This window comes from Anolis sagrei, chromosome X (assembly GCF_037176765.1).
Source record: "Anolis sagrei isolate rAnoSag1 chromosome X, rAnoSag1.mat, whole genome shotgun sequence".
Lineage (NCBI taxonomy): Eukaryota > Metazoa > Chordata > Lepidosauria > Squamata > Dactyloidae > Anolis > Anolis sagrei.
Genome location: NC_090034.1, coordinates 77132476 through 77160466, shown reverse-complemented (window position 1 = coordinate 77160466; position 27991 = coordinate 77132476). Strand labels below are relative to the sequence as shown.

The window sequence follows — 27991 nt, the reverse complement described above, 5'->3', positions numbered from 1 at the left end:
CTTTGTGTTTACAAGCCATTGTGTGGAAGCAGCTGGATATTCTAAGGACACTGCTTTATTTGTAAATACCTTCATATATATACTTCTTTGCTAAAAGACAGTTTGTTTTCTTTTGGGTTTTTTTCCTCCTTGGACAAAGGGCGCAACTTCCACAGAAAGGGTTGAATGTTTGGAACCCCAGTTTGATAGCTGCGACAGTTGCTGGGATTTATAGTTCACCTACAATTACGGAGCGTTCTGAACTTCACCAATGATGGAATTGAACTAAACTTGGCACAAAAACTCCCACGACCAACAGAAAATATTGGAAGGCTTTGGTGGGCATTGACCTTGTAGTTTTGGGAGTTGTAATTCATCCACATCCAGAGAGTACTGTGGACTCAAGCAATGATGGATCTGGACCAAACTTGGCATGGATACACAACATCCCCAAATATGAACATTTTGGGGAGTTTGGGGAAAACAGACCTTGACATTTGGGAGTTGTAGTTGCTGGGGTTTATAGTTAACCTACAATCAAAGAGCATTCTGAACTCTACCAACTATGGAACTGAACCAAACTTCCCACACAGAACCCCCATGACCAACAGAAATACTGTGTTTTCTGATGGTCTTTGGCGACCCCTCTGACACCCTCTCACGACCCTTCCAGGGGTCCTGACCCCCAGGTTGAGAAACAGTGGTTTAGATGTATTCTGTTGTAAAATTCTTCCCTAACTTGCTTGTTTTCTACATGTAGGGAATCTCTGGCATTTCCTAACACTATTCATCATCCTGCATTATCTCAGAATGAGTAGATCAGCTATGAACAAGGAGTAAGTTGTTGAAGAAGATTTATTGTTTGTTAGTTAAACTGAAATCCTTTATTTCCTCCATTTCACTGAAGGCAGTGTACATAGCTCCAGTCACCCCAATTTATCCTCACAATAACCCTGTGGGGTAGGCCAGGTTGAGAGAATGCGATTGCACCCCAGTCCAGTGGATTGCATGGCTCAGCGGAGAGTAGAAGCTGGATCGTCCAAGTCCTCGTTCAACACACAACTGGTACACCATTTGGCTGAAATTGCTCTTATAAAGTAGATAAAGAAGATGGGCAAAAACTCTACAATGATTCCTTCTGTCATTTTGTCCACTTATATCCGTGTTTCGCAACCTTCCTAATGCTGCGACCCCTTAATACAGTTCCTCATCTTGTGGTGACCCCCAACCATAAAATTATATTTGTTGCTACTTCACAATTGTAATTTTGTTACTGTTAAGAATCATCATGTAAATATCTGATATGCAGGATGTATTTTCATTCACTGGACCAAATTTAGCACAAATATCCGATATGCCCAAATTTGAATACTGGTGGGGTTGGAGGAGGATTGATTTTGTCATTTGGGAGTTGTAGTTGCTGGGATGTATAGTTTACCAACAATCAAAGAGCATTCCAAACTCCACCAACCATGAAATTGAACTAAACATGGCACACAGAACTCCCATGACCAACAGAAAATACTGGAAGGGTTTGGTGGGTATTGACCTTGAGTTTTGGACTTGTAGTTCATCTACATCCAAAGAGCACTGTAGACTCAAACATGGTGGATCAGATCCAGACCAAACTTGGCACGAATACTCAACATGCCCAAATGTGAACACTGGTGGAGTTTGGGGGGAAATAGATCTTGTCGTTTGGGAGTTGTAGTTGCTGGGATTTATAGTTCACCTATAATCAAAGAGCATTCTGAACCCCACCAATGAATTGAGCCAAACTTCCCACACAAAACCATGATGAGCAACAGAAAATATTGGAGGGATTTCGGCGGAATTGACCTCACTACCTCTGAGGATGCTTGCCATAGATGCAGGCGAAACGTCAGGAAAAAATGCCTCTAGACTAGTGGTTCTCAACCTGGGGGTCAGGACCCCTGAGGGGGTCGCCGGGAGTGTGAGAGGGGTCGCCAAAGACCATCAGAAAACACAGTATTTTCTGTTTGTCATGGGGGTTCTGTGTAGGAAGTTTGGTTCAATTCCATCATTAGTGGAGTTCAGAATGCTCTTTGATTGTAGGTGAACTATAAATCCCAGCAACTACAACTCCCAAATGTCAAGGTCTATTTTCCTCAAACTCCACCAGTGTTCACATTTGGGCATATTGAGTATTTGTGCCAAGTTTGGCCCAGATCCATCATTGTTTGAGTCCACAGTGCTGTCTGGATATAGGTGAACTACAACTCCCAAACTCAAGGTCAATGCCCACCAAACTCTTCCAGTGTTTTCTGTTGGCCATGGGAGTTTTGTGTGCCAGGTTTGGTTCAATTTCATCATTGGTGGAGTTCAGATTGTAGGTGAACTATAAATCCCAACAACTCGAACTCCCAAATAACAAAATCAATTAATCCCCCTTCCTCCCAATCCCACCACTATTCAAATTTGGGCATATCGGGTATTTGTGCCAAATCTGATCCAGTGAAAATACATCCTGCTTATCAGATAATTGCAGTACCATTCATAACAGGAGCAAAATTACAGTTATGAAGTAGCAAAATAATGTTATGGTTGGGGGTCACCACAACATGAGGAACTGTATTAAGGGGTCGCAGCATTAGGAAGGTTGAGTAACACTGCTCTAGACCATGGCCATATAGCCCAAAAAAACCTACAACAACCCGGAATTGGCAGTGATTTAGGGGAGAGCATACCTGCTCTCCCCTCCCTTCTTGGAGTCTCAGAAACAGCTCCCCCCTTAGCTAAGAGGTCAGCCAATCACAGTAGAAGAGGGCTTTTGGTGGGAGGGTTTGCCCTGTTTCCAAAAAGGAAGAGGATAGGCAGAGAGACCTTCAACCTTCTCTGCCAAAGGAGTTGCTAAGATGATCAGAAATATGTTTTCTGATGGTTTTTGGTGACCACTCTGAAACCCCCCTCATGACTCCCTCCAGGGATCCCAACCTCCAGGTTGAGAAACATTGGTCCAAGTCCTCATTCAATACACAACTGTTACACCATTTGCATGAAATTGTTCTTATAAGGTAGATAAAGAAGGTGGGCAAAAACTTCCAGAACAACCGTTACCTGTCTAAAATGATTCCTTCAGTCATTTTGTCCACTTATATCAAATAAGGCCATATAGCCACACATGACACAACATTCTGGGGACCAGTTCCTTAATGAACAAAACAGATAAACAGTTCTGTTGGAATGAAACACAATTAAAACACAATGCCTAGACCGGAAAAAAGCCTCCAGACACATGGGCTTTCGGAAGTCTTGATATCTGGTGATGCCACTTCAGAAATTTGACTTTCCTCACCAATTTTTTTTTGGCAGAACTTACAGTGGGGATGGAACAATTTCCCAGCAAGTTTACATTTGAATTAGTCAAGTTCTGTAGAATGTTTACAGGATCATACATATAAGAGTCTAATCCAGAGTTTTTCTGCCTTTCAAGCTTTAGGTTTTTTTCCCAGTCACACAGAGTTTCTCAGCAAGAGACTGTCCCAAACAAAGTTTGGTGTCCCAATCATGAACAGAAGCAACAACAGTACAAATCTTTACAGGACTCCAACCCACCCCCACCCCCTCCAAACAGCATCATATGTCCAGTGCAGAGACTTGAGTGATACGGTGATCTGTGTCAATTTCATAATGATAGCGGTACTCATCCATTAAGTTCTGGCAGGTATCCCTTACAGTATTCATCCATGTCTTGATGCCTTTCCGATTCAGATAAAGCACAAAGAGGAAGATGACTCCGATGACACCTAGAACAATGCCTAGGGCAGCATATGAGGTGTGAAGAGTGTTTTCCCCATGCTGTCCGAAGTGGCAGTCGAGACTCGCCCCGACCAACTCCACCAGGGTTGTGTTCTTCAGAGATTGAGGGAAGGCACAGGTGAGTTTTTCCACATCTACGACCTGCTGGCTTCGGTTCAGCCAGCTCAGCAGGTCCTCAATGTTACAATCACAGACAAAAGGGTTGTCCTTCAGGAAAAGGTGGAGATGACGTTGTCTACTAAGGGCAGACAAGGCTTCGCTTCTCAAGGTCTTGAAGGCATTCATGGTCAAATCAAGATATTTTAGGTCAAGGGCTGAAAAAGTGAAGTTCCTGATGTCCACCAAGGAGTTGTTCCTCAAGTCTAAATGTTCCAATTTGGAGAGGCCGGACAACATGTGGAACGGCAAATAGACAATCTCATTGCTGGTGAGCTCTAGCCTGGTGAGGTTCTGGAAGCCACCTTGGGCAAGGGCGGTTGCCACAGGGCGAATGATAGAGGAGTTGTACAGGGAATAGCTAAGGTTCAGTTCCTGGATGGAGTTGTTTCTAGCACTGAAAGCATCCGGGTGGATGGAAGTTAAGTCATTATGACTCAAATCCAAGTATCTCAGGTGATGGAGAGCTGAGAAGGCCTGCGATTCCACCAGGTTGATTCTGAAAAGAGAAAACAGAGGAGAAAAAAACATTGAAAAAGAACCCCAGATGAAACACAATGTGAAAAAATAGCTTTATCCATCAAAGCACTAAATATGGGAGAGAGCTTTGTTTGGTGCCTCATTTTTAACCAAGCTGATCTCATTCCTATTTCCTGGAGCAACATGCAGACTGGACAGGATTTATTTATCATACTGTTTCCTCTAATGTGGTTCACATCTCCAATATTGTACACAAAAACGCACATGTTAGGACAAGACATCAAGAAATATGTACATCAGATAAATGCTTTTTGGATCCAACATGCCCACGGTTTGAGGTACTCAGCCCTACAAGTCATGGGCATATTGCATGAAGACTAATAAGAGGGCCTTTTTGGTGGCTGCTCTGAAACGAGGAACTCCCTCCAGAGGAAGGTCAGATTACCCCCTCTCTGCTCTCCATCCTCCAATGTCAAAGCACATTTAGTATCATGCCATGTTTTTAACTTTGTTTGTGTTTTTAAATAAATTACAACTGTACCCTCAATTCATTTCTGACATCTATCTATGTATATAATAAAAGTCAGTGTCTGTATATATGTATGTGGGTATATGGGTATGTATGTGGCAGCTTTCTGATTGGCTGCCACTTCCACAGACCACTGAAATGTCCACAAATGACAGACCTGGACCAAACTTGGCACACATAACCCCCATGACACACTTTATGTCCTGGTGTGGTTGGGGGAGGATGGACCACGGTTGATGGGATTTGCAGTACTTTCCATTGCTTTGGCTTCCAAAGATCACAGCAACCCCTGCCAATGATAGATCAGGACCAAACTTGGCACACAGCCCTATGACCCACTCTACATCCTGGTGCAATTTGGAGGATGATGGACCACAGAGAATAGGACTTGCTATACCTTCACTCACTTCATGTGTCCACTGGATCCAGCATGAATGATGGACCTGGACCAAAGTTGACATACATAACCCCCATGACCCAGCTTACGCCCCAGTGAAGACTGAGAGAACATGGACCACGGACTATGGGATTTGCAGTACCATCACTCAATTTGCTTCCCACAGAATACTGTGGCCCCCACAAATCACAGACCTGGACCAAACTTGACATGCAGACCCCCCCCCCCCCCCATGACCCACACTACATCCTGGTGCAGTTTGGGGGAGGATGGACAATGGATGCTGGAAGATGCAGTAACTTCACTCACTTCAAGAGACCACTGCGACCCCCAATAATGATGAATCAAGACCAAACTTGGCACACACAGTCCCCATGACCCACTCTACATCCTGGTGCGGTTTGGAGGCAGATGGAGCATGGATGATGGGACTTGCAGTACCTTCACTCACTTCCTGAGACCACTGCAACCCTCACCAATGACTGATCAAGACCATGCTTCGGTTTTACTAGCAAACTGGAGGTTAAACCAACCCTTCATAAGAGATATGGACACATACAAAAAGTGTAACAATGAAAAATATGGGGATACAACATATCTCATGAAAACCTTTCATTTATATTGTTTAAAAATACATGATTTGCAAGATAATGGCATATATTTCCAAGACTTTTGTTATCTCTTGTTACATTTGTGAAACATGCTTACATACTGCAGCCAGCACACTAATGTGCGACACACTTAAGCAATGCATTCAGCACACTAACGTGTGACAAACTTACACACTGCAGCCAGCACACTAATGTGCGACACACTTACGCAATGCATCTGGCACACTAATGTGTGACACACTTACATACTGCAGCCAGCATACTAACGTGTGACACACTTACATACTGCAGCCAGCACACTAATGTGCAACACACTTACACAATGTATCCGGCACACTAATGTGTGACACACTTACATGCTAAGCTGGCAAACTAACGTGCGAAAAACTTACGCAATGCAGCCAGCACACTAATGTGTGACACACTTACACACTGCAACTGCCAAACGAATATGCAAAAAGCTAATATGCAAAAAATATGCCAAACTAATATGCAAAAATATGCAAAACACTGATGGTCTTTGGCGACCCCTCTGACAACGCAGCCGGCACACTAATGTGTGACACACTTACACACTGCAGCCAGCACACTAATGTGCAGCACACTTACACACTGCAGCCAGCACACTAATGTGCAGCACACTTACACACTGCAGCCAGCACACTAATGTGTGACACACGTGCACATTGCAGCAAGCACACTAATGTATAACATGTTCACACACTGCAGCCAGCACACTAATGTGCAACACACACACTGCAGCAAGCAGGACTTGATTTTGTATGGCATGATTTAAGTAACTGTTTTTAAATTGTGTTGATTATTGGTGGATTTCAATATAAATATTATTGTATTATCGATTTTTAAAAATTTTTATGCTTTATGTCTAACTGTTCTTCTATGTTTACGTTTCAATTTGGTTAGGTTAATCTATAGTTACATGTTATTATTGCTATTATTTTTTGGTTTTCACATGTATGTAAAGCATTGAATTTTGCCTTTATAATGTTGGAAACCGCTTTGAGTTCCCTCGGGGGCAGAAAAGCGGCATATAAATATAGTAAATACATAAATACATGAAATAGCACACTAATGTGTGACACACTTACACACTGTTAGAATTGCAATACATTTGAGTGGTTGCCCTGACACGACAAATAAATAGCTGCTTTTTCTTCCATTTCTGCCATGGAGCCCCCGGTGGCGCAGTGGGTTAAACCCCTGTGCCGGCAGGACTGAAGACCGACAGGTCGCAGGTTTGAATCTGGGGAGAGGTGGATGAGCTCCCTCTATCAGCTCCAGCTTCTCATGCGGGGACATGAGAGAAGCCTCCCACAAGGATGATAAAACATCAATTCATCCGGGCGTCCTGTGGGCAACGTCCTTGCAGACGGCCAATTCTCTCACACCAGAAGCGACTTGCAGTTTCTCAAGTCGCTCCTGACACGACAAAAAACAACAACTTACACACTGCAGCCAGCACAAGAATGTGTCACGACACACAGTTTGGAAAGCTCTGTTTTACTTGAATAGAAAAGTGCCAAGAGGAGGCCCCACTGCCAGTTTGAAAGTGCATTATATGGTCAGTGTAGTAGACTCATATAATGCAGTTAATCGAGCCAACTGGCTGTGTAGGGTTCCTTCCTGACAGCTGCTTTTTCTAGATTTAAGTCGTTGACGTGCTGGCCGATACCCAAACGGGATGAGCTGGAGATGTCTCTGCCTTGGTCCTTTCACTATTGGCTGCTATTGGTGGTGCAATACCAGCTAAGCAGTGCATCTAGAAATAGTTTTCTAAGATCTACAGAGACACTCGCTGGAACACCTCAGCAAGCGAGAGTCCAAAAGTGGCAGGCTCAAAACCAGAACCTCAACCAATGGCTGATACCAAATGAGAGACTCCCCCCTGGGCACACAGAAGACTGGGCGACTTGGAAGGCGCTGAACAGACTGCGCTCTGGCACCACGAGATGCAGAGCCAACCTTCAGAAATGGGGCTACAAAGTGGAATCCATGACATGCGAGTGTGGAGAAGAGCAAATTACAGACCACCTGCTGCAATGCAACCTGAGCCCCGCCACATGCACAATGGAGGACCTTCTTGCAGCAACACCAGAGGCACTCCAAGTGGCCAGATACTGGTCAAAGGACATTTAATCAACTACCAAGCTTGCAAATTCTGTATTTTGTCTGTTTGTTTGTTTGTTTTGTTCTGTTAGAATTGTAATACAATTGAGTGGTTGCCCTGACACGACAAATAAATAGCTGCTTTTTCTTCCATTTCTGCTATGGAGGAACTGGACACACCACACCACATGGACAGGAGGGCTCATCTCCGCTCTCTGGCTAAGGGGGACTCTCCTACTGCGAATCTTACATATAGTTACCCCCTAAAGTCCTGTGATCGGTTGGAACAGCATTGGGAGCTCCGTATCTCTGGTTTCAGGAATCCAACATGCAGTATGGATTCCTCCGGTGCCTCTCACCACCACCAGATATGAGAGAGGGCACCAGCACATCTCCTGGCATTTTGCCCGCAGCCTCCAACAAGCCTGTTGCCATGGTAATGCCTATATTTCTCACTCCAAACTTGGCAGGTTACACAAACACAAACTGGGGAGCACAGTGAGTGGCACGGAATAGAGTGCCCCGTGCCTCTAGCCAGCGGAGGTAGAATTATCTGTCCAGTTTACAAAGATACATTGTGGTTTAGGACTCCATCGGATGCAAATTCCCCCACCCTCGTTTCTACAGACTTAATTATTATTATTGACACAAAAGCACAGTATGTCACAGCAAACAAGATCTATATGCTGGATTTCGTATCAAAAAACCACAAGTCAAGCGTCTAGGACTGTGTGATGTATTTTCGAATGATGCGCGCAGATCCAAGTAAGGTGGCTTTTTGCAGTTGACAGATCGTGATTTTGTCAATATTTACTGTTTCCAAATGCTGGCTGAGATCATCATCATTATTACTATTATTTCGGACATTTGTATCCCCTCCTATCTCGACCACCGCAGAGGGACTCAGGGCGGATAACAACTGACACACCATGGTGCCCACAACCAAAACCAAAAATATACAATTTAAATAAAAACAATATAAAAACAGTATAAAACATTCAAACAGTCACCGATTTATGTTTTCCACAAATGCCCCAGCACTTTTTTTCGCCCATGTTCCAGCATTATTCTCAATTTTAATTCTACATTTGGCCTTCCCTTAGTTTTAATTGTGTGTTGTCTTATTGTTATGTTTCGTTATTTTATTGTACATGTTTTATTTTAATTGCTTGTATTGTTATTATTGCTTGTATTGTTGTTTTTGGGCTCGGCCTCATGTAAGCCGCACCCAGGCCCGTAGCCAGGATTTTGTTTCGGGGGGGGGGGGGGGGGCTGAATTTTTTTCAGGGGGGGTTTTGGGGGGGGGCTGAGTTTCGGGGGGGCTGAGTCTGAGTGAAAGAGGGTCTACCCTAGCAAACCTTTTGTATCATTACCCCAATACCCCCATGCATATGGGATATATTGAGTATGGTGATCAGATCATGATATGAATAAACATAACAGTTTAAATAATGCCCCAATAAGGCCTTTTCACGAACCACCATGAAAATTTCGGGGGGGGGGGGGTGAAGCCCCCCGAGGCCCCCCCCCCCCCCCTGGCTACATGCCTGGCCGCACCGAGTCCCTTGGGGAGATGGTAGCGGGGTACAAATAAAGCCTTATTATTATTATTATTATTATTATTATTATTATTATTATTATATTAAGCAATCATCATAAAAGCAGTTTGTCAAGTCCATTAAAGCCATCGCTTTGACAGCATGTCAGCCTAGTCTGCAAAGGCCTGATCCCATAGCCAGGATTTCACTTGTTTCCGAAAGGTCAGGAGGAATGGAGCTCATCTAATTTTATTTGGGTCCACAACAGAAAAGGCCCTGTCCCTTGTCCCCACCAAACGCGATTGCGATGATGGGGGGACAACGAGAAAGGTCTCCCCGGATGACCTCAGGGTCCTAGGTGGATTGTAGCAGGAGATACGTTCGGACAAGTGAACTGGGCCAGAACTGTTCAGGGCTTTAAAGGCCAAAGCCAGCACTTTGAATTGTGCTTGGAAGCTAATAGGCAGCCAGTGGAGCTGGCGTAACAAGGGCTTTGCGCACTACCTGTACCCCACTCCGGTGAGCAACCTGGCTGCCGAGTGTTGGACTAGTTGGAGCTTCCAGGCAGTCTTCAGAGGCAACCTCACATAGAGTGCATTGCAATAGTCTATTCAGGATGTAACCAGAGCATTGACCACCGTGGCTAAGTCAGACTTCCCAAGGTATGGGCGCAGCTGGTGCACAAGTTTTAACTGTGCAAATGCTCCCTTGGTCACCACCGAAAACTGCAGTTCCAGGCTCAAGGATGAGTCCAGGATCACTCACAAGCTGCGAACCTGCGCCTTCAGGGGGAATGTAACCCCATCAAGCACACGCTGTAACACTATGCCCTGTTCGGCCTTGCGACTGACCAGGAGGACCTCTGTCTTGTCTGGATTTCGTTTCAATTTGTTCGCTCTCATCCAGTCCATTACAGCTGCCAAGCACTGGCAGGTAAAAACCTGGAACCTCAATACATGGCTGAGACTGGATGAGAGACTCCCCCCTGGCCACACAGAAGGCTGGACGACTTGGAAGGTGCTGAACACATTGCGCTCTGGCACCACGAGATGCAGAGCGAACTTTAAGAAACGGGGCCACAAAGAGAAGTCCATGGCATGTGGTTGTGGAGAAGAGCAAACCACAGACCACCTATTACAATGCAGTTTGAGCACTGTCACATGCACAACAGAGGACCTTCTCACAGCAACACCAGAGGCACTCCAAGTGGCCAGCTTCTGGTCAAAGGACATTTAGTACAATGCTATGTTTTTAACTTTGTCATTTTTGTATACATTATAACTGTATTTTCAGTTCGCTTCTGACACAATAAAAATGGGACGAAAGCTTGTGAAATATTTGAATTGCTTTACCTATAACTGCATTGCCTGGCTATGTACTTCTCAGACCAAACAACGTTATTTTCATGGTGAGCAATTCTGTTATTCTAACTAACGTTTCTACGCTTTGAGAACATTGCTTCCTGAACCGGAGATTGTCAATGCCGTAAGATGGTGGGAGTTGCAGCTCAGCAACATCTGAAAGGCTTGAATGACCGCGATTTGCCCATTTCATAGTCATGTTCAAACTTTAGCAGTAGTGGAGCACTGAATGAAGTCCTACTTTCCCAAGTTTGGTCACAATATGTTTAACGGAACACCGGGGGGGGGGGGGGCACTCATGGACTTTCAACGCAGCATGGGGGTAAAACACCTAATCCCACCTGCTTTTACCAATTACACGGTCACTGTAAAGACTGAAGAGGATCCTGAACTAATATCTCACTAATAGATCCCCTCAGACACACACACACCCACACACGTTCCTTCAGCTGTTATACATCACACAGCTGACCACCACTCCGAAAGATCAGGGTACAGGATTTTACTTATTTAGGTTCTGTCTGAACACTAACACAATCCTGTGTTATGGAAACTTGAGTGTGTAATGGTAAGGTTGCTGCCACCACTCAAACTTTGGTTTGAGAAATTGTCTTGATGTTGTTAAACTTGAGGTAAATCTCCTTATACACCAGCTCCTTCTTTTTCTCCCTTCAAGTGACTGAATTGTAAAGATGTTGAAAATTACTAGAACTTATCTTATATAATGAATCAAGGCTGAGGCAGTTTAAACAGTGAACTGTAGAATAAGTTTATTAAGATCTCTGAAACATACAACTGACTTATATGAGGTACACAAGCGTATTTTGTTACTGAAGCACAATCTTCTCATGAAATGGTTTCTTTTAGGGCTGGGTAACCATGGAAAAATTTGTTTCTAAACTCGATTCGTTTTTAGGGGGGTTTTGCGTTTCGTTTTTTAAAAGAATTCCGAAATTTTTCTTTAAAAAAGTTCGAAATATACGAAAGTTCATAAATTACGAAACAATTACGAAGTAATTACGAATCAATTCGTTAATGGCGGACGCGATTGCGCAATATGCTAAAAAACCCTCCAAATGGGACAGGGGGAACTTCTGAAGCTTCCCTCTCCCTCTGTTGTTGACTGTTGGTGTGATAATTTATTTTTTTATCACTGATAAAACAAACAACAACTATAAAACTTGTACCAGACATACGGAAATAATAACGAAACAATTTCGAAACGATTTTGAAACAATTTCGAAACGATTTCGAACCAATTTCGAAACGATTTCGAACCAATTATGAAACAATTACGAAATAAATTGAAAAATTAGTTTCGATTTTTAGTTGCTCCTGCATGGCTCAATATTGGATCGTAAGCTAATTTAAATACGAATCAATAACGAATTACGAAATTAACGAACGAAACCTCCCAGCCCTAGTTTCTTTCAACTGAGTTTCCTTTCTTTAACATGAGCTACTTCCCTCACTCTACTCTATACCTTGTAGCAGTGAGTCCCTTCGACAAGCCTCTCTTGGCTGTCTCCCAGATTATCTAAGTTTCCCTAGACTACTCTGTCCCTAAGAGAATATAACAACTTGTGTCCTAACTTAACACAAGAACACAGGTCTTCACTTTGACTCACCTAGTCAATCTCTGTGGAAGCACCTGCCTTAAACTATTCTCTAACAGGCAAACTCTTAGCTCACTAAGAAAATCTACCCTCTTCTCCCTGTCAGAAATCCTTCTTCTCCTCTATCAGAAACCCTTCTCCTTTCTTGTCAAAACTCTTTCTCTCCCTGTGTCAAAACTCTTCTCCTTTCCTGTCAAAACTGACAGCCTTTTTACACTCTCTCCCTCCAACTCCTCCCATTGGTCTTAACCAAAGGCGGCCCTAGGTAATTTTCAATGGTAAGCAAACAGTATTTTGGCACGCCCCCCCCCCCTAACCAATCATTGATATATATTTTCGATCGCCCGGCAGCGAGGCAAGAAAGCCGAGGCTCCCCCCGGACTGCTAGGGCTGTTGTGAGCTGAGGGGGCGCTCCTCAAGTGGCGGTCGAGGGGCATTTATAGAGGCGCCTCTGCGCCCCTGGCAAAAAAAAGTGGTCTGCGACCGCTTACTTCGCATAATGGACGAGCCGCCCCTGGTCTTAACCAATCAGGAGATAGCTGAGCTCCTCCACTCTGCTTAGCTGCCTCTCCTAAGATGTCTGCTACACTGAGCTGCCTTACGAACATGGAGGCCAACTCACTGACTTCTAGGCTGCGGCCTACCAAAGGTATGAATCGCTACAGTATGCTATTCCTCTGCTCCAGTCATCTGAAAAAGCATTATCCCCAGGATCCAGCCGAGCATTACCTGTTGTTGGCCAGTGAGAGAGTAACCAGGTTGGGCAGCCCATGGAAGTCCTGGCTGCCGATGCGTCCGATCTGGTTGCCTGTGATGAAGAGGTTGCGGGTGTACCTGGGGAGGCCAGCGGGAATGGAGGTCAGCTCCTTCTGGACGCACTTGACCGTGCGGGCCGGTTCGGAGCACTCGCAGGGGACGGGGCACAAATGGCAGGAGAGCGGAGCAAGGAACAGGAACAGGAGAACCCAGGAGCCCACAATGGCACTGGGAGCATCCCACAGGGTCATTTCCGACACGCCTCTGTCGACAAGGGACACTGGCTGCTGAGGAAAAGAGGCCATTAGAACCCATGACAGCATTTACAAGGAAGATATACCTCACTGGAGAACTTTCTTCTAAGACAGGGAGGGGGCTGTGGTAGCACAATGGGTTAAACCACCAGCTGCAGAAAATCTTGCTGACCAGAAGGTTGGCAGTTCTAACCGTGGGTCAGGGTGAGCTCCCACCATCAGCCCAAGCTTCTGCTTACCTAGCAGTTCAAAAACAGTAATGTGAATAGATCAATAGGTACCACTTTGGCGAGGAGGTAAAAAGGCGCCCATGAAGACATTCCGACAATTTGATCAGCATGGAAAATAGAACAACAGCACCTCCCCATAGTCGGAAGCTGAGCACAGCCTCCAGATGTCAGAGATGAAAAAGAGGGAAGTCTTTGCCTCTGTCTATGGACTGTCTGTCTTTGTTGCTAATTGTATAATGACACTGATTTTTTACTTTAGAAAAAAAATGAAATCGTGGTTTTGGAACCAGGCTTTTGGCTAGTAGAAACAGCGGCACTTTGGACATTGAATTGGACCATGATTGTTATGATAATGGAAACGTCTACGTGTCTGTATAATTAATGTTTTCTTTTTAATCTTTTGCATATTTATGGTTTTATATTGTTGTTATATTGGTATTGCGGCATCAAATTGTTGCCAATGTTCTGTGTTCTCAAATTATATGCTGTGTCCAGGTTGGTTCATCAGGTGCTCTGCTATGGCTGACAGAGAGAAAACAATCACGGACAGCTAATCACCTTTCAACAAAAGATTCCCCCAGGCACTAACAAGCTACACCAAACAACTGCCAGGCCATCAAATGCTAATCAAGGTGGCCAGTTGAAACATTCACACCCAGCTCCAGCAGACAAGAGTTCTTTGTCCCACCCTGGTCATTCCACAGATATATAAACCCTTTTTCCTAGTTCCAACAGACCTCACTACCTCTGAGGATGCTTGCCATAGATGCAGGCGCAACGTCAGGAGAGAATGCCTCTAGTACATGGCCATATAGCCCCAAAAAACCTACAACAACCCACTCTTTATTGATTTATTTATTTACAGCATTTTTGCTCCGCCCTTCTGAACCACCAAGGGGGGACTCAGCGCAACCCCCGAGGGGGGACTCCTCTCTGTTGTTGTTCTGTTCTAATTTTAGAGTTTTTTTAATACAGGCAGCCAGATTTTGTTCATTTTCATGGTTTCCTCCTTTCTGTTGAAATTGTCCACATGCTTGTGGATTTCCGTGGCTTCTCTGTGTAGTCTGACAAGGTGATTATTCGAGTGGTCCAGCATTTCTGTGTTCTCAAATAATATGCTGTGTCCAGGTTGGTTCATCAGGTGCTCTGCTATGGCTGACAGAGAGGAAACAATCAGGGACAGCTAATCACCTCTCAACAAAAGATTCCTCCAGGCACTAACAAGCCACACCAAAAAACTGCCAGGCCATCAAATGCTAATCAAGGTGGTCAGTTGAAACATTCACACCTAGCTCTAACAGACAAGAGTTCTTTGTCCCACCCTGGTTATTCCACAGATATAGCACCGGGATTGTAGCGCAGCTGGCTGAGTGTCAGCTGCATTAAGATCACTCTGACCAAAAGGTCATGAGTTCGAAGCCAGCCCGGGTTGGAGTGGGTTTCCAGCTAATTGTGTGTAGCCTGTTGTCGGCCTTTGCAACCTGAAAGACAGTTGAATCTGTCAAATAGAAAAATTAGGTACCACCTTAAAAAGTGTGGGGAGGCTAAATTAACTGATTTATGAGGCCATAAAGAAGACTCCAGCAAAGCATTCCAGCGCGGAAGCATGCGGGGAATGCAGAAGTGCTTCATCAGCATCGCAGATGAATAAATAAATATACAAATACATAAATAAATGTAAATAAACTTCGCAGGCCAGATTTTGACCCACAGATCTTGCAATTGGCACCTTTGCCTTAGAAAGACACCTTTATCAAGAAAGAATCCAATCTTTCTTGAGGCAGTTGCCTCCTGTGCCCTCCCCTTGGCCCACCTGCTGAGTGTAAAGGAAAGCCTTGGGAAGGGAGCGGAAGGGTTTCTCTGCCTCTTTCCCCGCTGTAGCCACTGACCCAAGACTCCCCTTCTGTCCAGATGCCTGCCCTGCAGGTCAAGGAAGTAAAATTATCCTTTTGATCTCTCAGCAACAATTGCACCACTGTCAATAGGACAGGCTGGTAAAAGGAGAGCTGGCTAATCTGTATTAAACCATTTCCTTCAGGCTAAGAAACCAAGGAGCACTCTCCCATTCACGGATTTAGGATTTCGGGCTTCCAAGGCCTTCCTTTTTTCTCTCTCGATCTCACTCTCTCTCTGAAAGCGTCTCCCTTTGCTAACCAGCATTTAGCCTGCACTATGTGCTACCTGTGGTGTTGGAGGAAAGTTCTGAGAGTGCCTTGGACCGCGAAATGATCCAACCAGTCCATACTTCAGGAAATAAAGCCCGACTGCTCATTGGAGGGAAGGATATTAGAGGCCAAGATGAAGTACTTTGGCCACATCATAAGAAGGGAAAGCTTAGAGAAGACAATTATGCTGGGGAAAATGGAAGGAAAAAGGAAGAGGGGCCGACGAAGGGCAAGATGGATGGATGGCATCTTTGAAATGACTGGATTGACCTTAAAGGAGCTGGGAGTGGTGACGGCCGACAGGGAGCTCTGGCGTGGGCTAGTCCATGAGGTCACGAAGAGTTGGAAACGACTGAATGAATGAACAACAACAACAACATCATGTCTCCTCTCAGCCTTCTCTTCTCCAGGCTAAACATGCCCAGCTCTTTAAGCCGCTCCTCATAGGGCTTGGTCTCCAGATCCTTGATCATTTTAGTATCCCTCCTCTGGACACATTCCAGCTTGTCAACATCTCTCTTCAATTGTGGTGCCCAATTGTGGTACTTTGGCCACATCATGAGAAGACAGGAAAGCTTAGAGAAGGCAATTATGCTCGGGAAAATGGAAGGAAAAAGGAAGAGGGGACGACCAACAAGGGCAAGATGGGTGGATGGCATCCTTGAAGTGACTAGCTTGACCTTGAAGGAGCTGGGGGTGGTGACGGCCGACAGGGTGCTCTGGCGTGGTATGGTCCATGAGGTCACGAAGAGTCGGAAGCGACTGAACGAATGAACAACAACAACAATGGAGTGGCAAGCTTACGGAGAGCAAAACTCATAGTGCAATAAGATAATAAGGAACTGTGGATGAAGCAATGGAACAACTGTTGTTGTTCATTCATTCAGTCGTCTCCGACTCTTTGTGACCTCATGGATCAGCCCATGCCAGAGCTCCCTGTCAGCCGTCACCACTCCCAGCTCCTTCAAGGTCAGTCCTTGTTCCATAGTTGTTCCGTAGTTGTTCCATTCTTTCCATTCCAGCCGAAAGGAGGAATGGAACAACTACGGACTTGATTTTGGATTGCATGATTTTAATAACTGTTTTTAAATTGAGTTGTTTGTCGGTGGGTTTTAATATAAATGAATGTTATTGTATCATCGATGTTTTAATTTTTTATGCGTTGTGTCTAAATGTTCTTTCATGTTTATGTTTTAATTTGGTTAGGTTAATTTATAGTTATATGTTATTGTCTTGTTGTTATCTCTTAGTTTTCACATGTATGTACAGCATTGATTTTGCCTTTATAATGTTGGAAATCTCTTTGAGTTCCCTTAGGGCAGTGTTTCTCAACCTAGGGGTCGGGACCCCTGGGGGGGGTTGCAAGGGGGTGTCAGAGTGGTCACCAAAGACCATCAGAAAACACAGTATTATCTGTTGGTCCTGGGGGTTCTGTGTGGGAAGTTTGGTCCAATTCTGTCATCGGTGGGGTTCAGCATGCTCTTTGATTGTGGGTGAACTATAAATCCCAGTAACTACAACTCCCAAATGTCAAGGTCTATTTTCCCCAAACTCAATCAGTGCTCACATTTGGGCAAATTGAGTATCCGTGCCAAGTTTAGTCCAGATCCGTCATTATTTGAGTCCACAGTGCTCTCTGGATGTAAGTGAACTACAACTCCAAAACTCAAGGTCAATGCCCACCTAACACTTCTAGTATTTTCTCTTGGTCATGGGAGTATTTTCTCTTGCTTATGGTTCAATCTCATTGCTGGCGGAGTTCAGAATGCTCTTTGATGTTCAGAATGTAGGTGAACTATAAATCCCAGCAACTACAACTCTCAAATGACAAAATCACACACACACACCCCAACCCCACCAGCATTCAAATTTGGATGTATCGGGTATGTGTGCCAAATTTGATCCAGTGAATGAAAATACATCCTACATAGCAGATATTTACATTATGATTCATAACAGTCGGCAAATTACAGTTATGACGTAGCAACAGAAATAATTGTATGGTTGGAGGTCACCACAAAATGAGGAACTGTATCAAGCATTAGAAAGGTTGAGAAGCACTGCCTTAGGGGGAGAAAATTATATTACATGTAATATTACTAATAATATTACAATACTAGCTTATTACAATAACATTACAATACTACAATATTACAATACCTGCCACGCGTGGCTGTGGCCAATCTTCCCTCCCTCTGTCTCTCCTTCTTTCTTTCTCTCCTTCCTTCCCTCTTTTTCTTTTCCATCTTTCCCTTCTTCTTTCTTCCTTCTCTACCTGTTTCTTTCCTCCCTTCCTTTGCTCTTTGGTTCCATCCTTCCTTCTATCCTTCCTTCCTTCCCTCCCTCTTTCGTTCCTTCTCTCCTTCCTTCCTGCTCTTTTTCCTTCCTTCTTTCACTTTTTAATTTCCTCCTCTCCTTCCTTCCTTCTTTACCTTTCTTTCTTTCTTTCTTTCTTTCTTTCTTTCTTTCTTTCTTTCTTTCCTTCTCTCCTTCACTTCTTCTTTCCCTCTTTCTCTCCTTCCTTCCTTCATTCCTTCCTTCCCCCTTTCTGTGTATTTTTGTTTTGTGTGTATAATATATATGCATATATGTGTGTGTATATATTTGTGTATGTATGTATATATTTGTGTATGTATGTATATATGTGTGTTTGTGTCTATATGTAGTTTTGTGTATGCATTGTAATGTATTTTTTGCTTTTTTGGCTGTGTTTTTCAATGTCTTTATGAGTGATGGTCATGTGTTGGACTGATAGGTGTCTTGTGGCCAAATCTGGTGTCAATTCGTCCAGTGGATTTGAAGTTATGTTAATCCCACAAACGAACATTACATTTTTATTTATATAGATAATGGTATAGTACAATATAGTAATATATAATGCTAATATTGTACTATGCTAATCTATCTATATATATAAATGCTCTGTGCATAATGAGTAGCTTAAAAACAAAAGAACCAATGAATGAAATCACACCAAATTTGGCAACAAAATGTCTTACAGTGCAAGGAGTGACCATCACTCAAAAAATTATGATTTTGTCATTTGGGAGTTGTAGTTGCTGGGATTTATAGTTCACCTACAATCAAAGAGCATTCTGAACTCCACCAAGGATGGAATTGAACCAAACTTTGCACACAGAACTCCCATGACCAACAGAAAATACTGGAAGGGTTTGGTGGGCATTGAACTTGAGTTTGGGAGTTATAGTTCACCTACATCCAGAGAGCACTGTGGACTCAAACAATGATGGATCTTGACCAAACTTGGCACAAGCATTCAATACGCCCAAATATGAACAAAGATGGAGTTTGGGGAAAATAGACCTTGATAATTGGGAGTTGTAGTCACTGGGATTCACAGTTCACCTACAATCAAAGAGCATTCTGAACCTCACGAACAACAGAATCGGGGCAAACTTCCCACACAGAACCCCCATGACCAACAGAAAATACTTAAGGCCATCCAGTCAAACTCCCTTCATCAGGGCAAGAAAACATAATCAAAGTCCTCTTGACAAAGAGCCATCCAGCCATAGATAGATAGATAGATAGATAGATAGATAGATAGATAGATATGATTCACACATGCAGAGATATAGTATCATAGATTTGAAAGGGACCCTTAAAGAAGGACTATGATATGTTGCATGTTCCAGGGTGGGCAAACCAGACACTCTCCACATCAACACTGACAAAGAAACAGCAAGAAATAGTGTTTACCCACAAGCATAAAGAAATTACATTTATTAGAAACCAACACTTTCTCATTACTTTATTTTTCAGATCACCAGACTGGGCCACAGCAACGCCTGGCAGCGGACAGCTAGTAATATAATATATTGTATGTATAAGCCGCTCTGAGTCTCCTTCAGGGTGAGAAAGGTGGCATATAAATGTCATAAATAAATAAATAAATAATGAAAGCAGCATATAAATAAATAAATAAATAAATAAATAAATAAATTCATTCTGCAGTGGCTCAAGGGCATGTGAGAGTCCCCGTGGCACAGTGGCTGAGCATTGGACAATGACTCTGGAGACCAGGATTCAAATCAGCCATGGGTGATTCTGGGTAGCGCACACACTCCCAGTTCCTGGAAACTCTGGCACAGGTTCACCTTAGGGTTGCCATAAATCAGAAATGACTTGAAAGCACACAATCATGCCAATTTATTCTATAATTTGGAATATTCTCTGGAAGTAGAAAGCCAGCCCAAGAGTGAACAAGCTGCTTCCCAACTTTCTCACCATTGGGTTGTTGTAGGTTTTTCCGGGCTATATGGCCATGTTCTGGAGGCAATTTTCTCACCATTGTTCAATGAAGGAAAAACTGTTTTTGCTGTAATGCCTGAGATCTGATTTGTTCGTTTTAGTGGATCAACCGATCCCTTTACACCACTTCATTTTGCTGTATGTAAATGTCCTTTGAGCCCATGCCCACCCTATTTACTTAGAATCATAGAATCAAAGAGTTGGAAGAGACCTCATGGGCCATCCAGTCCAACCCCCTGTCAAGAAGCAGGAATATTGCATTCAAACCACCCCTGACAAATGGCCATCCAGCCTCTGCTTAAAAGCTTCCAAAGAAGGAGCCTCCACCACACTCCGGGGCAGAGAGTTCCACTGCTGAACGGCCCTCACAGTCAGGAAGTTCTTCCTAATGTTCAGATGGAATCTCCTCTCTTGTAGTTTGAAGCCATTGTTCCGCGTCCTAGTCTCCAAGGAAGCAGAAAACAAGCTTGCTCCCTCCTCCCTGTGGCTTCCTCTCACATATTTATACATGGCTATCATATCTCCTCTCAGCCTCTCAGTTACTTATTACATTAGATCTGTCCATTATAGTTCTTAAGTTTTCATAGGCTGTAAGCCGCCTTGTGTCCCTTTCTTGGGAAAATGGTGGGACATGGAGGGTGGTTCCACACAACGGAACATTATAATCCAGTTTGGAAGAGGATTAAAGCAAACCAGTTTCGCTGTGCAGCATTTACTCAAACACCTGAAGAACTAGTTTGAGGCTGGGAAGGTGAACATAGTATCTGCAAATGGTGGATCAGAGCTCAACCCAGAATCGCATTATCCACAGCTAGACAAGCATGGGGAAATGAAGCTGTTCTCTTAACCCAGTGTTTCTCAACCTGGGGGTCGGGACAACTGGAGGGGTCACGAGGGGGTGTCCGAGGGGTCGCCAAAGACCATCAGAAAACAGTATTTTCTGTTGGTCATGGAGGTTCTGTGTGGGAAGTTTGGCCCAATCCAATCGTTGGTAGGATTCAGAATGCTCTTTGATGGTAGGTGAACTATAAATCCCAGCAACTACGAATCCCAAATGTCAAGGTCTGTTTCCCCCAAACTCCACCAGTGTTCTCATTTGGGCATATTGAGAATTTGTGCCAAGTTTGGTCCAGATCTATCCTTGTTTGAATGCACAGTGCTCTCTGGATGTAGGTGAACTACAACTCCAAAACTCAAGGACAATGCCCACCAAACCCTTCCAGTATTTTCTGTTGGTAATGGGAGTTCTGTGTGCCAAGTTTGGTTCAATTCCATCATTAGTGGAGTTCTGAATGTGTGCCACATTCCATCATTGGTGGAGTTCAGAATGCTCTTTGATTGTTGGTGAACTATCAATCCCACCAACTGCAACTCCAAAATGACAAAATAAATCCCCTCCAACCCCACCAGTATTCAAATTTGGGCGCATCAGGTATTTGTGCCCAATTTGGTCCAGTGAATTTCGGAACCAACAATGAAATTGAAATTGAAAGCCATTCAGCAGTGGAACTCTCTGCCCTGGAGTGTAGTGGAGGCTCTTTCTTTGGAAGCTTTTAAACAGAGTCTGGATGGCCATCTGTCAGGGGTGCTTTGAATGCAATATTCCTGCTTCTTGGCAGGGGGTTGGACTGGATGGCCCATGAGGTCTCTTCCAACTCTATGATTCTATGAACCAAACTTGGTAAACAGAACTCCCATGACCACCAGAAAATACTGAAAGGGTTTGGTGGGCATTGACCATGAGTTTTAGAGTTGTAGTTCACCAACATCCAGAGAGCACTGTGGACTCAAACAATGATGGATCTGGACCAATCTTAACACAAATACTCAATATACCCAAATTTGAACACTGGTGGAATTTGGGGAAAATAGACATTTGGGAGTAGCAGTTGCTGGGATTTATAGTTCACCTATAATCAAAGAGCATTCTGAAGCCCACCAAGGATAGAATTGGACCAAACTTCCCACATAGAACCCTCCATGACCAACAGAAAATACTGTTTTTTCTGGTGGTCTTTGGTGACCCCTCTGACACCCCCTTGCGACCCCCAGGGGTCCCGATCCCCAGGTTTAGAAACACTGATTTAGGATGATGCCAATTTCAAGCCCAGCATAGGATGCACTCTGATTGGCTGCAGTACATTATATGGTTTGTTCTGGACCTCCTGATGAGTTTTCTTTTTAATGTGCAGTTTCTGGCTTGACGTGTGCTGCAGCACATTGGGAGACACCCCACCCTCGAGCCGGGTTCGAACTGGATTATAGTGCCTATGTAGACGCACCCCGAGAAATACTCTACACCGGGGCTACTTAAACTGACCCCTTTCCACCTGAGCCACTGTTTGGAGACCCCAGGTAAAGGTAAAGATAAAGGTAAAAGTTTCCCCTGACATTAAGTCTAGTCATGTCTGACTCTGAGCATTGGTGCTCATTTCCATTTCTAAGCCAAAGTGCTGGCAATGTCCATAGAAGCCTCCAAGATCACGTGGCCAGCATGACAGCATGGAATGCCATTACCTTCCCGCAGAAGCGGTTTCTATTGATCTACTCACATTTGCATGTTTGTGAACTGCTAGGCTGGCAGAAGCTGGGCCTAACTGCAGGAGCTCACCCCGCTCCCCGGATTCGATGCACTGACCTTTTGGTCAGCAATTCAGAAGCTCAGCGGTTTAACCCGCTGTGCCACCAGGGGGGTAAATAAAATTAGAATGTACTGATCAAAAGTCTATCCTATATGTGAAAGATCTATGGTCTAAGCATTAAATAATTTATTACTACTGTATCAATTTAAAAACTCTAAAATCAAGACAGTAAATAAAGAGCAACACTCTAAAAGAAGGGGAATTCCAGACAAGAATCAATCATGGCCAGCTAACACCTCCCAACAAAGGATTCCCCCAGACAGCAACCAGCCAGGCTTTGAAGTTCCAAGGCCAATCAATGCTAATTAATTAAGGTGGACAATCCAAAAAGACAAGAGTTCTTTCTCCGACCCTGGACATTATTCCACAGATATATAAACCTCACTTGCCCAGTTTCCAACAGAACCTCTCAACCTCTGAGGATGTGGGTGAAACATCAGGAGAGAATGCTTCTGGAGGATGGCCAGACAGCCTGGAAAACCCACAGCAACCCATTTGAACATTTCTTGGAAATGTTTGAAACTGGACAAGTGAAGTTTACATATCCGTGGAATGATGACCAGGGAGGGCGAAAGAACTCTTTTCTGTTGGAGGCAAGTGTGAATGTTGCAACTGGCCACTTTGATTAACACTGAATAGCCTTGTGGCTGCAAAGCCTGGCTGCTTCCTGCCTGGGGGGTCCTTTGTTGGGAAGTGTTAGCTTGCCCTGATAGTTTCCTGTCTGGAATTTCTGAGTGTTGTTCTTTATTTAGTATCCCGATTTTAGATATATATATTTTTGTTCATTTTTATCGTTTCCTCCTTTCTTCCCTCAGGCAGGAAGCAGCAAGGTATTGAAACTGCAAGGCCATTCAATGGTAATCAAGCAGGCCAGTTGAAACATTCACACGTGCCTGAAACAGACACGTGTTCTTTCCTCCAGCCTGGACAATATTCCACAGATATATAAACCCCACTTTCCTACTTTCCAAAAGACCTCACAAGCTCTGAGGATGCCTGCCATAGATGCAGGTGAAACATCAGCAGAGAATGCTTCTGGAACATGACCGGACATCCTGGAAAACTCACAGCAACCCAATAAATCAGTAGTTCTCAACCTTCCTAATGCTGCAACCCCTTAATACAGTTCCTCATGTTGTGGTGACCCCCAACCATAACATTATTTTAGTTGCTACTTCATAACTGTCCTTTTACTACTGTTATGAATCGTAATGTAAATATCTGATATGCAGGATGTATTTTCATTCAATGGACCAAATTTGGTGGAAATACCGGATAAGCCCAAATTTGAATATTGGTGGGGTTTTTGATTTTGTCATTTGGGAGTTGTAGTTGCTGGGATTTATAGTTCACCTACTATCAAAGAGCATTCTGAACTCCACCAATGATGGAATTGAACCAAACTTGGCACACAGAACTCCAACAGAAATGACCAACAGAAAATGCTGGGAGCGTTTGGTGGGCAATGACCTTGGGTTTAGGAGTTGTAGTTCACCTACATCCAGAGAGCACTGTGGACTCAAACGACGATAGATCAAGACCAGACTTGGCATGAATACTCAATATGCCCAATCTGAACACCGGTGGAGTTTGGGGAAATTAGACCTTGACATTTGGGAGCTGTAGTTGCTGGGATTTCTAGTTCACCTACAATCAAAGAGCATTCTGAACCCCACCAACGATGGAATTGGGCCAAACTTCCCATACAGAACCCCCATGACCAACAGAAAATACTGTCTTTTCTAATGGTCCTGACTCCCAGGTTGAGAAATGCTGCAATAAATGAAGTGTTTGCAAACTTTGTGAAACAAGATGATTTTCCTGTGTATGAAGTCCAGCAGAAGCCTTTTCTGCAGAGTCAATTGCAAACGCTCCACAGTTATTGCTAATAGGTTGGTGGAAATCTGAGGCTCGATGGCCATCTGTCAGGGATACTTTGGTTGTGGCTTTTCTGCATGGCAAGGGGTTGGACTAGAGGGCCCCTGTGGTTGCTTCCAACTCTTCTAGGGTTCTATGCAATGCCTAGGTTTTCCCATGACTTCCATATAGAATCATAGAGTTGGAAGAGACCTCATGGACCATCCAGTCCAACCCCCTGCCAAGAAGCAGGAAAACTGCATTCAAAACACCCCCCGACAAATGGCCATCCAGCCTCTGTTTAAAAGCTTCCAAAGAAGGAGCCTCCAGCACACTCCGGGGCAGAGAGTTCCACTGCTGAACGGCTCTCACAATCAGGAAGTTCATCCTCATGTTCAGATGGAATCCCCTCTCTTGTAGTTTGAAGCCATTGTTCCGCATCGTAGTCTCCAAGGAAGCAGAAGACAAGCTTGCTCCCTCCTCCCTATGACTTCCTCTCACATATTTATACATGGCTATCATGTCTCCATGGATAAGGGAGAAAGGCAGGGAGTTTCAGAAGAACATCTATTTCTGTTTTATTGACTATTCCAAAGCCTTTGACTGTGTGGATAATAAATTGTGGCAAGTTCTTGGTAGTATGGGCATACCAAATCACCTTGTCTCTCTCCTGAGGAATCTGTACAAGGACCAAATAGAAACAGGAAGAACTGACCATGGAACAACAGACTGTTTCAAGATTGGGAAAGGCGTACGGCAGGGTTGTATACTCTCACCCAACCTATTCAACTTGTATGCAGAACACATCATGCAACGTGCAGGACTTGACAAATGCAAAGCTGGAGTTAAATTTGCTGGAAGAAACATTAACAACCTTAGATATGCAGATGACACCACTTTGATGGCCAAAAGCAAGGAGGAGCTGAGGAGCCTTCCAATCAAGGTGAAAGAAGAAAGCGCAAAGTATCAAAAAAACCAAGATTATGGCAACAAGAATGATTGACAACTGGGAAATGGAGGGAGAAAACGTGGAGGCCGTGACAGAGTGATGCGGGAGGGAGCCAGGAGCGCCGCTAGTATTTCTAGGTGCAAAGATGACTGCAGATGCACATTGCAGCCAGGAAATCAGGAGACGCTTACTTCTTGGGAGGAGAGCAACAACCAATCTCGATAAAATAGTGAAGAGTAGAGACATCACACTGGCAACGAAGATCTGCATAGTTAAAGCAATGGTATTGCCCATAGTCACCGATGGATGTGAGAGCTGGATCATAGGGAAGGCTGAACGAAGGAAGATAGATGCTTTTGAACTAACTAAAGTTCTGAGAGTGCCTTGGACTGCGAGAAGATCCAACCAGTCCATACTTCAGGAAATAAAGCCCGACTGCTCATTGGAGGGAAGGATAGTAGAGGCAAAGATGAAGTACTTTGGCCACATAATGAGAAGAAAGGAAAGCTTAGAGAAGACAATTATGCTGGGGAAAATGGAAGGAAAAAGGAAGAGGGGCCAACCAAGGGCAAGATGATGGATGGTATCCTTGTAGTGTCTGGATTGACTTTGAAGGAGCTGGGGGTGGTGATGACCGACAGGGAGCTCTGGCGTGGACTGGCCCATGAAGTCACAAAGTCGGAAACGACTGAATGAATCAACAACAACATGACATTCCTGGCCCATGTTCACCTTCCTCCCCACAAGGATTCCAAGATCGACAGGGAGCTCTGGTGTGGGCTAGTCCATGAGGTCACGAAGAGTTGGAAACAACTGAATGAATGAACAACAACAACAGCAACAACAACAACAACAACAACATGTCTCCTCTCAGCCTTCTCTTCTTCAGACTAAACATGCCTAGCTCTTTAAGCCGCTCCTCATAGGGCTTGTTCTCCAAACCCTTGATCATTTTAGTCGCTCTCCTCTGGACACATTCCAGCTTGTCAATGTCTCTCTTCAGTTGTGGTGCCCAGAATTGGACACAATAACATAGAGCCCAGGGGACTCCATTCGGGGTGGGGACCCCACAGTTAGAGGAGCTCACCCACATTCACAGCACAAACCAAATAATGTAGGCGAAGCATCAATCCAATGCAAAGAACCAGAGGAATAGCCCGACAATACAAGAGAGGAATCTTGTATTGTCGGGCCATTAATGAAAACCAGCCGGCATGACCGTTTGCAGCCTCTCCAAAGGCAGATGTGCTCCCCTCCTCTTTTGGGACCCCCCAAATCCCCCCAACTCCAAATCCCAAAACCAGAGAGACACCCAGTTGTTCTGGGATGTCGGCTTCCTTCCCCACTCCCCCCCAAAACCCCAACCATTTGCTTCCCTCTCCCCCAAAGTTGTACCTTGGCTTTCGGCTTGGAAGTTGGGGGTTTCTGCCCACTCCCACGTCCCCTTGAGTCCAGAACTTGCATCCACACCCCTTGGATTTCTCTCTCTCTCTCTCTCTTTCAATCTCTCTGGGATTCCATCCGTTCTTTCCTCTTCCAGCCCTGAAGACACAATCGCAGCTCTGGAGGCTCACACACAATGGGATGCAATGCATGCATTGCAAAGCCCACATCAGGGGGGCAGGGGGGCGGGGTTGGAGAGGAGGGGGACCCGCCTCACTTTCTGATCGCCCCTTCCTCCCCTCGGCCTTAAAGACACAGCAACCCACAAGAGTCCAGGAGCCCCTCTTCTTCTTTCCATGTGAGACCCACAAGAGAGAGGGGTCTTCTTAGGGACTGCATTCACTTCCAGTGCAACAGAACTCCCTCTCCTGTTTACATTCTTGTGTGCCTTCAAGCCATTGACTCCTCATAGTGACTCTATCACAGGCATGGGCCAACTTCAGCCCTCCTTCCAGGACTTGAAGTGGTTCTCAACCTGGGGTCCCCAGATGTTTTTGGCCTACAATTCCCAGAAATCCTAACAGCTGGTAAACTGGGTTGTTGTAGGTTTTTTCGGGCTATATGGCAGTGTTTCTCAACCTTCCTAATACTATGACCCCTTAATAGAGTTCCTCTGTTCTGTTGACCCCCAACCATAACATTATTTTTGTTGCTACTTCAAAACTATAATTTTGCTACTGTTATGAATCGTAATGTAAATATCTGATATGCAGATATTCAAATTCCAAATACCCGATATGCCCAAATTTGAATACTGGTGGGGTTGTGGGTAATTGATTTCGTCATTTGGAAATGTTGGAGGTGCTGTGATTTATAGTTCACCTAAAATCAAAGAGCCTTCTGAACTCC

General features: G+C 44.3%; 1 protein-coding gene across 2 annotated transcripts; it reads right to left on the bottom strand.

Moving 5' to 3' along the window:
- Positions 1–816: 816 nt before the first annotated feature.
- On the bottom strand, positions 817–27332 carry LOC132780677 (trophoblast glycoprotein-like). 2 transcript variants are annotated; one of them, XM_060784405.2, is made up of 3 exons: positions 27095–27332; positions 13304–13617; positions 817–4414 (listed from the first exon to the last, which is right to left on the bottom strand). In XM_060784405.2, exons 1-3 carry the CDS (start codon positions 27161–27163, stop codon positions 3577–3579), a joined length of 1221 nt encoding a protein of 406 aa, XP_060640388.2. In that variant the 5' UTR covers positions 27164–27332; the 3' UTR covers positions 817–3576. The 2 variants fall into 2 exon arrangements, with proteins under 2 accessions (XP_060640388.2, XP_060640389.2); XM_060784406.2 differs by having other exon boundaries at positions 13304–13614.
- Between the last annotated feature and the right edge of the window lie 659 nt (positions 27333–27991).